We start from the raw sequence: 18,125 nt of genomic DNA on the forward strand, positions 1-18,125 counted from the left end.
TACAGCATCATTTGAACCAGCAAATGGAAAGCAATAATTGAGCATACTAAGAACATAAGTTGCAACTTCTTTATCTGCTATTCAAGGCTTTTAATTATGTCCAATTTTATTCTCCCAGTTTTGTCTGATATTTCTCTCCTTAAATCCTGCTAGAAGGTTTTCACTGTTATTTAGTTGGAATGTGCTTTTTCTTGGTTTCCCATGGTAAAATGTTCTCCCTTGTAATTGCTGATCCTTTCTACCACACAGTTTGCTTCTTTATCCATTCCTGTGTTCATTAGACAGCATCTCGTGTAGGCCAGGGTGGCCCCACACGGTGGAAGGCCTTGAACACCTACAAAGGCCCCTCCCAAGTGCTGAGATGCTGACGCACACTACCCTTTCTGGCGTTATCAGACCGTATCACATCATCCTGCTGTCTTAATTTTCAATCCCTATCAGTATGCTTGAGATTTTATAACTTGCTCCTTTATATGGTTATTTCAGTAGAGTTTAGCTTCAAATTCAACAAGGAGATTTATAAAGGGTGTTAAATCCCTTCAGTTACATGCTTAATAAGTAGTCACTTTTAAATAAATTCATTTAGTTTCATTGTTCTGTTTTTCTAGCTGTGTCTCTTTCATGTATATTATATCAACTTAAAGGAGAGGTCATAATTGCTTAAAAACAATTGGTTTACGAAGCACAGTTTCATCCCATCTTCTGGGCTCTTCCTGTTTTCCTTTGGACTAGCAGGAGAGACTGACTCTTCGCTCACCCCACATTTGTCAGGGTGGTCTTTGCTGTCTGTCTAAGCAATGCCTTAGTTTCTTCCAAAAATTGCATATTTTCCACATTCTTTTCTTATCTGCTTATCTTACTATTAAAATTTTTGTAAAATTTATGTATATAGATGTTTTGTCTGGGTGTGTATGTCCATGCAGTATGTGCATGCCTGGTATTGTGGAGGCCAGAAGACAACATCAGATCCCCTGGAACTGAAGTTACAGACAGTTGTGAGCCACCGGATAGATCTAGGGATTGAACTCGGGTCCTCTAGAAGAGCAACTAGTGCTTTTAACCACAGAGCATCTCTTCAGCACCCCTGCCTCCCCCCCCCCCCCCGCGCGCACGCGCACACACACACACACACACACACACACACACACACTTTAAAATCAGCTTTCTTCCTGGGAGTTTAAGAACTATTAGAGGCTCAGAAAGGGTAGGGTTTGTTTCATTATGACCTGTTTGTTTGTCGGGAAAGGCAGACGTGTTGACTAACTAAGCTTGTTTTCTCCCTTTGTCTATTTTATACAACAGGAGTACCGGAGAGGATGGGACTCACTCATAGCTCATCTCTTGGGGAAGCTCATTCCCTCTGGATCATGTTTAAGATTTGTTATCGAGCTTTACAAAGTGCTGGGCTTGGCAGCTAAGGTTTTCTGCGTTGTTATTTTTAAGCTAGCATGTAGAGAGATTGCTCTGTGTGAGAACAGGCTGTCTCAGGCTGTCAACTCCAGTCTACTTCATTCTGACTTTTCTTTGCTGTTGTTTTGTTTTTGAGGCACAGATTCCCCATACATCTCAGCCTAACTTGAATTTATAATCCTCCTGCCTCACCTTCCTGAGAGTGCTAGGATTACAGGTGCATACCCATTATACCTGGCTCAAACTAATTCTTAAATGTTAAAGATTTGAATTATTTTATAGCAAAAGTCTTTGTTCAGTGATTATCCTTGTTTCATTAAAGTTAATTTAGACCGTCTGAGTATTGCATTTCTGTTGTCCCATAGTAAATTCTCTTAAACCTAAAGTCAATTCCCTCTTTGTTCTGGCAGCATTAAAAATGACAGGAGCCTACATCAAGGGCTAATAGAAAACATCAGCATAAAGACAGGATTTCTCTGATGCAGCTTTCAACTGTAAAGGGTTGTATCATATTCCCCAGGTGACTGTGTTAGGTGTTGCGGTATAATCTTAGATGACAAACACAAGAGAGCCTTCATTAAAATGGTTCACAGAGAAAGACACCTAGAAGTCACTTTCTTCCATGAATCAAAGCAATTCTTCTTTTCTTGGTAAGACATTTGAACATCTGAACCTATCTTGGACCATAAACACACAAATATATTCTTGACTAGTATAGCTCAGGAAAATTGTGTTGTCTGAAAAGGACTCTGATTTTCTCCTTCCCCCATCTTTATTCTCCCCACCCCCAATCCCAGCACTTGCGCTGGCCGCCAGCCATAAGTAGTTGGGTTAAAAACAGTATGAATTACAGGCTCTGCCGCCGTCCGAGTGTCTGAGTCCGGCGCACTCGCTGACGCTCTGAGGTGAGAGTAGTTTCTGATCTGTCTTTCCTTGTGTTCAGGGAGTCGTTTCCTAGCATCATGACAGTCAGCATCATGTTTGGCAAATTAAGAAAATAAGAATAGAGTATTTCTAAAATCCTCTTGTAAAATGGTACAGAATCTGTGTTTAACACTGCTTTCACAAGGGAAACTAAAATAACGAACATACTTACTGAAAATTAAAATGACTAATCCAGCTTTGTTTTAGCACCTTTGCTGAGACGAGAGCTGGAGGTGGTCTGGCTCACCATTGCCAGGACTTTTGAGTTGTTTCTGTATCAAACTAGGAAGATGAATATATGAATAATAAGGGATATTTTTCTTGGAAAAAATGCTTTAAGTATTTTTAACTTAAGGTATTGAAGGATGATCAGATACTACCTACACAAGCTAGTTCTTGCTATTGGAATTTAATTTTCTTTGTTAGGAAAATCTGGGAGAGTATACTCTCCTTTATATATATACACACACACACACACGCTTTATCAAGTCACAACAGGGCTTCAGTTCAGTTGGCTTCTGTCATTTTCACTTTCTTCTTTGCGGAATATAGAGCCAGATTTTCTGTATATTTTAATAAGTGTATAATAAAATTATTGTCGTAATATATCAGTGAATGGCTCAGTGAGTAAAAGTTTCTTCAACCAAGCCTGGCAGTCTGACTGCCCCGGGGTCCCTGAATGGTGTGGAAGGAAAGGACCAGTTCTTGCGACTTGTCCTCTGACTTCCACAAGTATGCCATGGGTGATTGTGCCTCCCTACTTGCACATCCATGGTTGTGCATGCATGCACACACACAAATAAATGTGGTTTAAATTCTGGTCACCATAGTGGCTTCTATTTGTATTTTCTGTGCATTAGGTAACATTTGACAATGTTTGTTAGAAGGAAATTAATATCTTTCTGTACTATGAACTATTCCATGTAAAAGTATAAAATATACTTGACTTTTACAGAATAATAAAATCAGTACTTATATACATAGAAGTGCAGATTGAGACGGGATCACTGTAGTAGGTAGACGTCCTCAGCTTTACCCTCTAATCCCCATTTGCAGTCACACCTGCTCATCAGGTGCCCACAGACCCCACCTTGTATTTATATTAATGGTATTATCGTGTGTGCATACCTAAGACATTTAGGCTGGTTGGTGGTGGTGCACACCTTAATCCCAGCACTAGGGAGGGAGGCTGAGGCAGGTGGATCTCTATGAATTCAAGGCCAGTCTGGTCTACAGAGTGAGTTTCAGGACAGCCAGGGATACATATTAAAACCCTGTCTTAGGGGAAAAATATTTATTTGGAAGCACTAAGTAGTGTCCAAAGAAAATATTTAGAGAAATTTAATAGCTTATTCAAGCAAGGATAACTCATATATCAGGCAGCACTAGGTATTATAAAGAGATTCAGAGTTCTTTGCAATGTGGGCAGTGAATATTGATAGATAGAATGAAGAAGTGGGGTACAGAATAGCTTTTTTTCTTCTGTAAGCATGGCCTGATCAGTTGGTTGCCTGTGACTTGCGAAAGAAAGCTTAGTAGCTTTAGTGTCTTGGCTTAGATCTGGCTTTCTGTTGCATATTTAGACCAAATTAAGTTTGCATTCGCTTGTAAGCAAGTTGTTTTACAGCTCATTCTGTAGGAACTCAGTCCAAATACTTTCTTCCTATTTAACAAGTTTGATGTGGGATTCCCCTCTGTATGCTGTGAATATATTTTATTACCATTGGTTAATAAAGAAGTTTCTTTGGGCCCGCACAAGGCAGAATAGAGCTAGGAAAACTAAACTGAATAATGGGAGAAAGAAGACGGAGTCAGGGAGATGCAATGTAGCCTTGCCAGAGATAGACGCCAGGACAGACCTTTACCCGGTAAGCCATAGCTACGTGATGATGCAGATTAATGGAGGTGGGTTAGTTTAGGATATAAGAGAAAACTAGAAATATGCTTAAGCTATTGACCAAACAGTATTGCAAATAATATAGTTTCTTGTATGATTGTTTCAGGAGTCTGGGCAGCCGGGAAATGAACAAGCAGCCTCTCCCAGCAGAAGTTTATTTGTTCAGAAGGGGCAATATTACCAGAGGAGAATAAGCCTATATACTCTCTGGGTTATAGCTTATCTTTGAATTCTTTGAGTTTAATAAGAGTCTTGTTATGGTTTGAACATACATGAATCCAGAGGTTCATGTCTTTCAGGCATGATCCCCAGATATTGGTGCTATTGAGAGGCAATTGGATCCTGAGGGCTCTCAGTTCATCAATGGATTAAACCATGATAATTCCCTAGTTCTGAACAGACCAGTAGAAGGTATATCTTGTCTGTAGGCTTTTCTCTAGTCTGCCTTGGCTTCCTGACATCTGTGAAGTGAGCAGGTTTTGCAACACACTTCTGCCATCATGATGTTCTGTCTCACTACAAGCCTTAGCAACGGGGCAAGCCGAAACAAACATGGACCAAAATCCTCCTTTCCTTTTGAATTGCTTCTGTCGGTTATTTTGCTATGGTCATAGAGGTTCTCGGAGAAAAGATTGGGTAGAATCGTTATTAGTGAGTCTTGAAAAACATGGGGTTCAGCATTGCTTGCAATTTGGTTCTGGACAATCAGCAGAAGTATTTTGTACCATGTAGCTCACAATATCCTATCAAGAATAAATGAAAAGTTGGGTGATGGTGGCGCACGCCTTTAATCCCAGGGAGGCAGAGGCAGGCGGATCTCTGTGAGTTCGAGACCAGCCTGGTCTACAGAGCTAGTTCCAGGACAGGCTCTAAAGCCACAGAGAAACCCTGTCTCGAAAAACCAAAAAAAAAAAAAAAAAAAAAAAAAAAAGAATAAATGAAAAATAGGACACTTGGTTCTGCTAGAAGTATTCTCAGCTAATTCAAATGTGGGTCTAGGAAAAGAGAAAGTTCTAGTGTACTCTAGGACAAGCTTAAGGTCAGAGAAGAACTTGGGCAAAGCTGATTCAAGCACTTCTCTTTGAGAAAGATGATGCCCTGGCAAGGGACTTTTTGGTGAAAGTAGCTCTTTTATATTTGGTGATCTCTTATATGTCACACACTGTTTGTTTATTGTTACTTTATGCGCAGTATATATGCTGGCACAGTCTTTCAAACCTGCTGTCCTGGGACAGAAGTAAGTCCTAGAGAAAATTATTTGCATGAGTATTTTCTCAATTCTCTTGACAAAAAAAGGCAATAGTATGTGTTTGGAGATGTTACGGAGACTTGGGAGATAGTGGACTCATCCCGAACAGTGGATACTATGCAATACATTGGATTCTACTGTAGAACCAGAACTGACAAGAGGTGCACTAAGAGAAATCTTTAAAAAGCAAAGAAAATAAAAAAACATGCGTGAAAAGTTGTATTTTGAGTTCTGTCGTGTCTAAAAATAGCTTTAGTGTATTCTAGTTCATAATGGCGTGTTGGGTTTCTAAATGAGACATTCTCCTTGAGATAGTGAAGGCATTGCTTGCATGTCGGGCTTGTATGTTTCTAGCATTATTAACGAATATTTAAAAATATTAGTCAGCCCATTTGACACGTGATCCAGCGTAATTTGCTACTGTGAATTTTGTACAAAAGAACTGTTTGATATAAATACTGGCATGTGACTTGGCTTTCGTGCCTCTGCACGGCCATGACTGTTCGTTACTCTCAAGTTCAGCTGTCAAATATGTGTTGTAGATGTATTCCCATACTTGTTTATGTTCTTTAGAAAAACTTCTTTCCTCTGTCATCCCTTGATTGTAGGGAGAACACATTCTAATATTTTCACCTTGTTATTTTCAACCTGGACCCTTGGTAAACTGTACATAATAATCCTATAATGATACTCTTAGCATTTTATATTTAAGGAAATGGAGACTCATTAAATTTAAACACTACCTAACTATTAGAGGATAATGCCTTTTGTGATAATATCTTTTTTATTCCTTGAAGGGCAAGCACCAAGTACATGAATTAATCATACTTCTCTTATTGTCTCCAGTGACTATTAGTAATTTACATTTTATGATATGGGGGATGAGGAAAACGGAGATCCTCTCCCCCTCAGACAACAGAACTGCAGCTTTTTGGGATTGGCCATAAATTTCCTTTCACAATAATTTTGAAATGCCTTTGCTAAGGAAAAAAATGCATATCATTACATAGGAATTCAGTTGTGTTTTGTTTCTTCGTTTTTGAGACTGGGTCTGTAGCCCTGTGTGACCTGAAACTTACTATGTAGACCACCTGTTTCTGCCCCCTGAGTGTTGGGATTAAAGGCGTGTATTACCATAAGTGTCAGAAATTGAGTTTCTAAATGCCTTTTCTAATAAGGAGGGGAAACACTCTTAGATTTATATGGAATAATGTTTTATATGAACCAAGATGCAGTCTTGATGTATGTGCATGGTAAAGAAGAAACTGAATCTTAGGACAAAAATTCTTGTAAGATTAAATATCAAGTTTATTTTGAATGAAGTAAGGTATAGGATAAGGCAAAAATAATTTAATAAAATGGAAGGGTTCTTGGGAATTTTAACAGTTAGGCATAAGGAGACAGTATAGTTTATTACTTTCAAAATAACAAATTATTTGTTTTTAAGTGGACCAAACTCATTGGTAGATTATGAATAGTTCAAACACAATGGAGAGGAACTATAACAGCTAATGCTTCACGGGAGTGTTTAGAACACACAGCATTATTATGGTGTCATTTTAATCTGCTGTGTTGATTGGCTCGCATTAACGCTGTCTTAATGACTCCTGTATTCCTCCCAGAAGTAAAACGTTTAATCCTCTGCTTTAGCAGTTGTGATCCATCAGAATTGAAAGAATATCTTTCCTTATGAATTCTTAATCATGACCAAGACAAGCGGCAGATTAGATACAAATCTAGAAGCTTCAGGAAAGGTAGAAAGTATAATGTTGAGATCTACTTTTGAAGTAACCAAAAGCTGGAAAGAAAAGGAGTCGGAAGAGAAGGGAAGTGTGGCCACATACTACAATCACATAATAGATGTGGTTGGTAAAAGGCTCGTCATTTTGAGAAGAGACCCTATTACTTCATCCAAAATGGCTAAGTATTGATCTTGCTTTGTTTTGCTAAGGCAGCAACTCAGGGGAGGGCATCATTGTCTTGATACAAACGTAAAACATTAGTGGGATAGCCCTTTAATCAATTCATTTGTAAAAAAGAAGTCAGTAGCTTGGCTCCCTGCCTTCCCTGTCAGTCGCCCTATCTGTTTATTGCTGATTTGACAGTCTCTAGTTCTCCTTTGCTGTTAAATGTGTGTGTCCTTTGTTTGTGCTGGTGGGGTTTGCCACATTTGGATGTGAGAGAAAAGCCTGTCTTGCTTTATTGGGCTAATTAGCCCTCTGGGTGAACATATATATTAAACAGACCTCTTAAACCATGAAAGAAGAGAGTTCACAGCAGCGTAGATTTTCTTCATGTGCTGGGGTTTCGTCGGTTTTATTTCCTCCACGAATTGATGGCCGAAAGCTTGTCCGGAATGCTTCATTTGGAGGATACAATGAACTTTCTCCATCCTTGCAAGGTTTGTCTGTCTAATCTTGCATTCTTGCCTTAATTTCTTGCATATTCTTAATGAAAATAAGCCAGCAATTTTTAAAATCTTAATGTTGTGCTTCATGTAAACAATTCTCTTTTGAAAGCTTAGCTTTCTGTCCCTGCCTCTCTGTGGCTGGGCTTCCCATATTCTCTCTAAGAGTCTCCAGCTAAAACTTGAGCTATCGAGGTGGTGAAATAAGAACCTTGATTTCTCATTGTGTGCGTTTTGATTTCATTGTAGAAGTAAATTAAAGCATTTCTGAATTTGACATAATACACATGTATTTCTATAAAGAAATGGTATCTATGGAGGTTTTAGCAGATGAAACCCAGATATTTAACACTAATATTTAGCCATTTCTGTAAAGCAATAATTATAATTGATGTTCAACGTATGTGCCAGTCTTAGTCTTTTAATTCTTGACTATAGTAAAGTTCTCCATCTGTGTATATATTTGCTTCTAGGCTTATTCATGTGAAGATATTTTTTGCTAAGAAAAGTATGTTATATATACAGTAATATTAAATAAAATTAGATGTTTTACAGTTATCATTTAGGCATTAAGTGATTGGTCAATAAGATATAAACAACTTGAAATGATTTATTGAGGTAAATATTAGATTATACATTTTAATTTAATTTTTTATATTTTCACATTATGAAAATTAAAAAATACAGCTTTTTTCCTACATTAAATTTTCCTACATTAAAATATTCATTATAAAGAAAAATTGACTAGAACTTATATGTATTTTTCTGACATTTACATTTGTTGAATTTGCAATAGAGTTTCTGTTTTGTCCATAACCTTTTATTTTGGCTTTTTGTAAATAATCATGATGATAAGTTTATGCATCATTTTGAGATACCTAAGCAATTAAATATTATGAATTCACTAATTTTATATTCTTTTTAACAATGTTTTCAAAAAATATCCATTGTTCTAAGCTGTACCTAAGTAGCATAGGCTTTGAACAGTATTTAATCCGTATTGTCTTCTTAGCATAGTGTGGTTATTATCATGCGTCTTGTTTATGTCCTTAAGTAGTGTGCTGTTTGGTGTGTTTTTATTCAGAAGTGGCTTTCAAATATAGTGTACTGAAGCTTTTAGGAAATGTTAAGTATTGCCTTTGCTTATGCAGTGGGACTTGGTTCTCTTTTTGTATTTGTCTTCTCGACTGTATTTTTTTTAAACCGTTGCTAGGTATAATAGCATATACCATTTGTTGACCTTCATAACACAAATCTGTTTAGTATTAAGGACTAATCAGTGACCTTAGTATTAAAATAATAGAAAATTCACTATTGTGACATATACTTAATTATGTGATTAAAGACATAATTGTAAGTTTAATATATTCAAAGAATGTATTTAAGATAATTTTTTGATAGTTCTGTTTTAATAGATGAATAAATGATTTGCTGCGTCTCTCAATTCTTCCAGTATAGAAAATCATTTAGGGTTGCTCCTATATTCTGTGATAAAGGCTCTTCAAAATACCAGCTTTCTCAGTTAAGCAGTCGAATCAGGTACTCTACAGAAAAGGACTTTTGTTATGTATTTAAGGTAAAGGTAAAAAGAAATATACGTGCTGTCTTCTGTTACTTCATTGTACTGAAAGTTATCCTAAATGCATTTGCTTTCATCTAAGAACATAAGAGTAGAAATTAGTTCTACATTGTTGATATTTAAAGGTAACTTTGTCTTACATGTCATTTTTTAATTTTAATTTTCATAGGAAAGTTGATCTGTCTCTGCTTCCATCTCTTTCTCTCCCCTTACTATTCTACCCTAAGAAGTGTGTTGTCTTAGCCCTGATAATGAGCTGTATCCCAGAGCTCCTGCCTTGCTTGTGTGCTCATAATAGCACTTTGGTGCAGTGGGATTTTGCTTAGTTTAAGTCTAATTATGTCTCTAAATCTTAGCTCTTATTTTCAGCTATGTTCATTGTACTTGTTTCTAGAATATTACCTAAGAATTGTGGGAAACCTTTAGCAAAGAAATCACCTATAAAAGGCTGTAAGCTTCACTGAAGGCTTTTAAAAATTCTTTTTTACTTCTTAGATTCAAAAATTTGCAATTATTTGTGACTGGAGAGATGGCTGAGTGGTAAGAACGCTGGCTGCTCTTGCAGAGGATGCAGGTTCAGTACCTAGTACCCATGTACATGGTGGCTAGCAATGTCTGTAACCTGAGTTCCAGGGCTTCTGACACCCGCTTCTGGTTTCCTTGCATATCAGGCTTGCACATGGTGCATATAAATACATGTGGGCAAAATACCCACACATATATAATAAAACTTTAAAAGTATCGATTATTCAGTGTGTGTGTGTGTGTGTGTGTGTGTGTGTGTATATGTGGTTGGCGGTGGGCGCATGCTGTGAGCTTGTGTGGAGCTCAGAGAACAACGTGCAGGATTTGGTTCTCCACCCTGCAGGCCCTAGGGTTGTACATGGGTTGTCATGATTAGTGTGGCGGCAAGTGCTGCCCTCTGCTTCTCCATCTTCTGCCTCTCTTAGGAGTTTTTCCCACACAAAGTTTACTTCTCGGATAGTCAGCACAGTAAATGTTTGTGATAGTCCTATATTTGCTGAGTAGATAGCTGTTAAGCCTGCATCTGTAGAAGTATATCCAATTTTTAAAAGACCAAAGCAACATTTTTTTATGTTATATCTAATCATTAATGAGCAGCAAGCCAAGTTTGCTCCTGCAGTGCACCGCGTCAGTGATGCATAATCTTGAGGAAGTTGGTTTACTTAGAACCAGTATTCTGTTCTACTAGAAATAAACTCTATGTACTAATATGACAGGCATTTTTCTAATGTCAGATTTATTTAGATGAGAAACTAAAGTTATAGAAGCTAAATAAAGCGACATGGATTTATAATTGCGTGATGGATGAGTTCTATTCAGGGAATTCTTGTGAGCCTATGATTGCTCCAAATGTGAAAACATTAGAACAGAAGGATATGATAACTGTTTTAAATGCCAAATTGTGTGTGATTAATTTTTGGGGGGGAAACTATAATTGGGAAACTCTTTTGTATTAGCTTTGAAGAGAACATTTTGGAAAGGTATCAATATGTTTTGTTTTAGAGAGTGCCTATGGCGCTCTCTTTAGACCCCTCTGGCATTCTCCCCTAGAGCCGAGTGGAACCACCGGGCTAAATTGCTTGCTCGTCCAAGGTCTACAGCTAAGGAATGGTGGTGCCAGTGCTTGGACTCCATCGCTCGCTCTCTTCGCTGTTCCTCCGCCTTCATCAGAAGCAATTAGTGCAGTGCTACCCGTCTGTGTTTAGGTGCTTCGCTCCTCTCTAGACAGTAACTTTTTCTGCCAAATGAATAATAGGGAACAGTGAACTGGGCACTTGAGGGCTCAGCCAGGCTCTCCCTGGGCAGTCTTGGCTTTCCTGGAACTTGCTATGTAGACCAGGTTGGCCTCAAGCTCATAAAGTTCTACCAGTTTCTGTTTCTCAAGTACTGAAGTTAAAGGTGTGCACCACCATACCTGGCCACTGCTAAATACTTTTGACAGAGCCCCAGAGGTCCTGATAAATAGACTTTCATGGCCTAAGTTTTAAAGAAAAGGTCCTGATAAACTTTAACAGCAGATATTTTTTAAAAAACGTGATTTTTCTGTACCCTTTTAGGAGTTCAGATCTATCCAATCTTACAAGAAGACCTAGCATAAACACTGGCAACAATTTTTTACATTACTGCCTTAGAATTTCCCTTGGAAACCCAGTGCGATTTGAAGATTTTTTAGTTTTAGGGCTTTTTTAAAACTCTAATTGAAATTCAAAAAAAATGGTCAGATTTGCATATTTTAGAAAGCATTTAACTTCACTCATTATAGTTAAAACTATAAATAATTTTGAAGTTATTCATATGATATGATATGAAACTAATTATATGATTTGCAAGTTCAAAGTATAAGGTTCTATTAAATGGAATTCTTTGATTTAACAAGTAATATGTGATCTACGTTCATGAATGTCATTTTCTAACATTTGGAATGTTATATATCATTTGCATTTTTAAAGTTTTCTTTATGACTGGGGGATGGCTCAGTTGGTAAGTTACTCTCTATGAAGACATGAGGACCTGGGTTCAGATCTCCAGTACGCTGGTAAAAACTAGGTACAACGGAACATGCCTGTAAGCCCAGTGCTGGGGAGGTGGAAGCAGGAAGATTTTCCGGGGTTCTTGTAGCCTTGGGCAAGCTCCGGGTTCAGAGTAATACCTGTGGTTGGAAAGACACTGACATCAGCCTCTGAACACACATTCAGGAAATTTATTCAAACATACATATGAGTACACACACATTCACACATACACACGGGCACACATACACAGTGTTTAATTTATAGCTGTATTTCATTGATGTTATGTTTTAAAATAATATGTGGATATAGGCGCAGATGGACATTTTTCATAACATAGTAAATGGGTTGATGTAGATTGAGCTGAGACTAAAACAGTACTGGTGGAGAAACTGAAGCCTATTCATGAGAGCAAAATTAGCACAGAAATATCCTATATATATTTAGAGGTTCTTTGAAGTTATGTTAGTCATTAGTATCGAGAATTCTTTATTGATATATTTATTGCTTTGAATACATTTAAAATTTCTATTTTAATTTTGTAACTTTTAGTGTACTTTTATATTTGAGTTCCAAATTCCTGTAAGTTTTCATCTAAAAATCCGTGTTGCATTTATGAAAATTTCCCCTTCCCTATATTAGAACTGAATACTTTTTACTTTTTATAGAGAAGTATTTTCTCATACTACAAATTTAATTTAGTAAAAATATCTGAATAAAATAGATTTTTATTTATAAATCCCAAGCAGAATACATTATATTATCACTGATATTTTAAATATCATTTTGAAATGTTCCAGGCATTGATTCTATTGTTGATACCTCTCTGTGATGTATAGACAGAGTCAGTATAGGGAGTAGGTAATCTTACCTGCCGTTAGAGGTAAGAGAAACTTCATTAAGGTATGTACCATCCACATCTGCCTCACAGATTTTAGCACTGTCAATTCTCTACTGGGATTCTTGCAGTAATAATTGAATTGCTTTTTAGGATAAGGCTGTATTTGAATATGGAATATATGCATGCTTGTCCCACTGTGTTCATACATTTAAATTTATTAGTTTTACATCGTCTACCTTTTGCCTTTGTGTATATGTGTGCACTTTGTGTGCGCCTGGTATCCCCAGAGATAAGTAAAGGGAGTAGGATCTCCTGGAACTCAAACTGCAAAAACAGGTGCTCCTGGCCAGTCTCTCCAGCCCTGTTTATGAATTTTAGAGTCCTGCTTTTAGACCATTTAGAAATGACGAGAGTCGGCATTAACTCAATGTAAACTACATGCAATACTGTATGAGTGTTTGTATGCATGTTCATCTAATTTTTATAATTATTAGTTATTTCTTTAGCTTTTGAGATGATGTCTTATCATATTACCCAATTTGATCTCAGACTTCCAGATTCAGCTGTTCTTCCTGCCTCAGCCTCCCAAATAGTTGGTACTGTGGGCACATGCCTCACACCAGGGCTGGTTGGTTGGTTGGTTGATTGATTGATTGAGTTTTCTTGCCTCTTCCTTTCCCTCCTTTTCTTTCTTTTGTTTGTTACTTCTTTCTTCCCCCTTCCTCCTCCCATGTTCTCTCCTGTGTTTCTTCCCTCTCTTTGATATATCCTTTACTGAAAATTTATTTCCCACCCTTCTTTATTGCCTTCAGGACTATCTCTCCAGTTTGACAGGTAGAGAGAAAAGTTAGTTTGGATGCTTCTGTCACTTCAGAAATCAGCTCACTGGAGTTCTGGGGATACATCTTGTTGAGTAGAGAGCATTTCTAGCATAAACTTGATGTTGATTTTGACTCCCACTCCATTGCTGTATAGACTGGGTGAAGTGGTACTAACCTGTGTAAACTCGAGGGGAAACAGAAGTTCTGGGTCTTTCTTGGCTCCACAGCAAGTTCAAGGCCAGCCCTGGCTACACGAGGACCTGTCTCAGAAGAAAGAAAGAGAGAGGATGGGGAATTAAGAAATGAGCTTGCTAGGAGGAAAGCTCTGAGCGGATGATTTCATGTAAAGTGGTTCAATAGTACAAAAGTAGTATTCAGCTTGACATTGGTGGACTCGATTGCCTCTCTCTGAGTTAATTCTTTTGAAAGACTCACTTTTATTCTTTGAGAATTTCACAATGCATAAAACATAGTTCTATTATATGATCATATTCACCCTCCAGGCTTCCCCCAACTCTTCCCAGATATACACTCTTCTTCCTCCCTCCACTTAACCCCCTTCTGTATTTTGTTCTTTTAATTCTTTTTAATGTATACATTGATTGATTGATTGAGTTGATGAATACTATGTGTGTATGGGTGCAGAGGCCATAAGGGAGTGACAGAGCCCTTGGGCTGGAGTTGCAGGCAGTTTTGAGTTGTGTGATGTGGGTGTTAGGAACTGAACTCAGGACCTTTGGAGGAACAGCAAGTACTCTTAAGCCTTGAACCATCTCTCCAAGCTCCCACCCCTGTAAAACAAAAACACACAGAATCTAGTTTGGCTCCACCTTAATTTTAAAGAAATACAGTGAGATGCCAATAGGCCATAGTAGTTTGAGCTCTATAAGCACAGATGAATATCAAGTATATCTAAATAAAATGGCTCGTATTTACTCTTTAACATAATGAATGTATATTCAAAAGTTGTAATAATTGAATATTGGCATTTCCCCCCAAAGGTTTTGAAAGAGGAAAAGAAGATATTTCTCAAAATAAAGATGATTCTTCACTTTCAATGTCAAAGAGCAAGGTAGGCATATTATTGTTCCCAGTGTATAACAGTACATTTTTCCAATATTTAAAGTGAAGATACTGAACTGAAATCCTGTAAGTGTTCATAAGAATTTTTATGTTGGTATGTCTCAACCTTGTAGTATATGTGAAAAGTATGAAGGTCTACACTCGGACTGATTGAGGTGCTATTGAGTATTTGGAAAGTACCGGTTAGTAGCTATTGCTCTCTTTAGAGTGATACTGGTTTTGGTATGTGGGCTACAGCAGAACGTCTCAAACTGGAATCTGGGTGCTCCATTCAGAGATGCCTCAGACTTCATGGTTTTAACAAAACCCTTTTTAGGTATTTTAAACTTATTTATATGGCAGTCAAAATGCATACATTTGCCAGGTAATGAACAAAGATCTTTGTAGTACTATCCTATAGTTAAAATAGGGCATGATTATTCTAAATCATTATTTTTTAAAAACCACTATAATGATGTGGTACCCCCCCATAGATGGGTAAAAGTTGAGTGAGTTTTCAAAATTTGTCAAGGGATTTGACTTTTGACCTTTTTTTCTGATAAGATTTAGTAGCAGCAACAAGAGCTTTTTGTAAAGGTTTTGGAATTCACTTCAATGGTTGGAAGAAGCCTCTTCTTCCAGTGAACTTACTGCTAATTGCAGCAGTGGGCTTTGCTCATCCTGCCTTGTGTGTTTCCTCCTGTTCTTGGGAATAGTTGAGAAGATTACATAGTATGTTTTGATGCATGTTTTGTACATACGATTCATAGTTTAAAAGTACTTGTAGCTTAAAGTGCATGTTGAATAGCACATTTTACTTACTGGGCTTATATGTGCAGGTACATGTGTACATGTGTGCATGTGGAGGTCAGAGGACAACCGTGGCTGTTTTTTTTAGGCACTATTCATCTTTTCTTTAACACACAGGGTCTCTTGTTGTCTGGAATTCACCAAGTAGGTGAGACTAGCCTAGCTACAGTGGGCCCCAGAGAATCCGCCTCCCCACTTTTCAGCATTAGAATTACAAGCACACATGGCCATACCTGTCCCTGCTCTCACCACTATCTCCTGTGGGAGCTGGGGATCTAACCCAGGACCTCATGCTTTCCAAGCAAGTATTTTACCAAATGAGCTGTCTTCAAGAACCAGTGCCTTGTATTTATATAGCATTTCTTTTCTTACTCATTGCAAGGTTCATAGCTGAGTCCCCTATAATAAAAGGCATATTAACAAAACAAAATATACATATTTATTTAATGCTAAGTATAGACATTAATTTCCCAGCTTTCATTTTCCAGCCGACCAGACCCAAATAATGACACAGAAACTATATTAATTACAATAGTGTTTGACCAGTTGCTTAGATGTATTCCTAACTAGCTCTTACATCTTCAATTAACCCATTTCTATTCATCTATGTTTTGCCTTGAAGCTGTGGCTTACTGTTAAGGGTTCTGGCATCTCCTTCAGTGACTACTTGATATCTCCTGACTCCACCAACTAACTAACTCACTCCACCCAGCCACCCACCCAGCCACCCACCCAGCCACCCACCCAGCCACCCACCCAGCCACCCACCCAGCCACCCACCCAGCCACCCATCCATCCATCCATCCATCCATCCATCCATCCATCCATCCATCCATCCATCCATCCATCTATCTATCTCTATGTTTGGATTTCTTGTCTGGGTTTACTCTGCTAAGCCATTGGCCAAAATAGCTTTATTCATCAATCAATAAAAGCAAAACATACAGAAGGACATCCTGCTTCCTAAAGTGCCATGTTGAAGCCTTCAGAAGTGAAGATAACCCTTCTCCCAAAGAAACAAGTAGGGAAACTTGTATGAGTACAAGTATGGTTGAGCAGAAAGAACAATGAAAGGATTAAAGATCTAAACCAGTTGTGCACTCCTTGTCTGAAGTGCAGCGCTCTAGGTTCAGTTCCCAGCTCCACAGAAATAAATAAATAAATAAATCAAATAATAAACACATAAATAAATGAATAGAATGTTCTAGTTTGCTTTTAATTGTTGTGACAAAATACTGACCACTAGCTCTCAGGAGGAAAGAGTTTGTTTGGCTTACATGTCATGTCACAGTTCATCTTTGAGGGAAGTCAGAACAGGGTCTCAGTCAGGAACCTGGAGGCAAGAACTGAAGAAGAAACTGTGGGGGTAAAAGTGCTGCATACTGGCTTGTTTAGTCTGCTCTGTTTTATATGCCTGGACCACCAGCCCAGGGGTAACACTGCCCACAGTGAACTGGACCTTCCTATATAGGTCATTAATCAAGAAAATTCCCACAAGCCAATCCGATGGCAGTAATTCTTCAGTTGAGAGTCCTTCTTTCCAGGTGACTCTAGTTTGTGTCAAGTTGACAGGAACTAAATAGCAGACAGGGTAATGTCTGTGGGGATTCTTGGTTTCTCTGTGTCTCCAAGTATAGAAGAACATCTGCTTCATGAAGGGAGGTGTTAGATTTCTTTTATGGCCTGTTTCCAGGAAGAAAAATAGTAAGATAGAGCCAGAGAACGGCCTCCTTCCTTCCGCACTGCCTCGTAGTTCCTTCATCTTAAAATGAGCATACGCTGTTTTCAAGTACTGTGTGCTGGGCTCTGCTGGACATTTTATACCATCTGCTTTTGTGCTGGTGGTTTTGTTCTTGGAGACAGGGCTTCTCTGTGTAGCCCTGGCTGTCCTGGAACTCTGTTCTGCAGCCCAGGATAGCCTTGACCTCACAGAGATCCACCTGCCTCTGCCTCTCAAGTGCTGGAATTAAAGGCATTCACCACCACCACCTGGCTTATGATTTGCAATTTTTCAAAATTGAAGAAAAATGTATGCTTAGCACCAATGCTAGAAATGCAAAGCTTGCCTTTATGCACTTAGTACCAGAATTGTTGAATATTTGGTGTAACAGAATTACTGCTCAGAAGCTATAAAACATAAGCACAAAGACCTATGTGACGCAGCTGCTATTTGCCATCATTGTAGCTTGTAGAAATGGAGAAGGGACCGTGGATCCGAACTCTGCAGCCTTTGATGTACACTAATGCCTGAAACAGACATGTGCCTTATTACCCCTGTGCTTTGTATAAAAAGAGTATCTAGTGCATTGATCTTTAAAGTTAAATAGGAAGTTAAAGTCTCCATTATATTAGCTAGGCACATGTTCAGTAACTACCTGTGGCTAGTGACTGCCCTGTCAAACAACTCAAATGTAGTGAATTGAGGAGCAGTCAGGGCTGCATGTGGCCCTATCCTGGAGAAACAAACAGAGCTTAGAGAGAATAACTCTTAACAGGATAACCTTTTGTATTAGTAACATTGCACTTATCCTGCTATTTTTCAAGAGATCTATAGTAGCTAGTTTGTTCCTAGGTGTTTTTATTCTTATTTA

At 38.1% G+C, this 18,125-nt stretch overlaps 1 protein-coding gene across 6 annotated transcripts in view; it reads left to right on the forward strand.

The window, feature by feature from the left end:
• Positions 1-18,125, forward strand: part of Osbpl8 (oxysterol binding protein like 8) — a 132,645-nt gene that overhangs the window by 67,309 nt on the left and 47,211 nt on the right. For 5 of the 6 annotated variants that reach the window (XM_057757626.1, XM_057757631.1, XM_057757627.1 and 2 more), the window contains one exon: positions 14,664-14,734. In XM_057757626.1, the coding sequence (XP_057613609.1) occupies positions 14,664-14,734 (71 nt within the window). Of the gene's footprint in view, positions 1-7,724; positions 7,882-14,663; positions 14,735-18,125 lie in introns of all 6 variants that reach the window. The other variant, XM_057757628.1, reaches the window with a different exon arrangement.

Source organism: Chionomys nivalis, chromosome 25, assembly GCF_950005125.1.
Source record: "Chionomys nivalis chromosome 25, mChiNiv1.1, whole genome shotgun sequence".
NCBI classification, from domain to species: Eukaryota; Metazoa; Chordata; class Mammalia; order Rodentia; family Cricetidae; genus Chionomys; species Chionomys nivalis.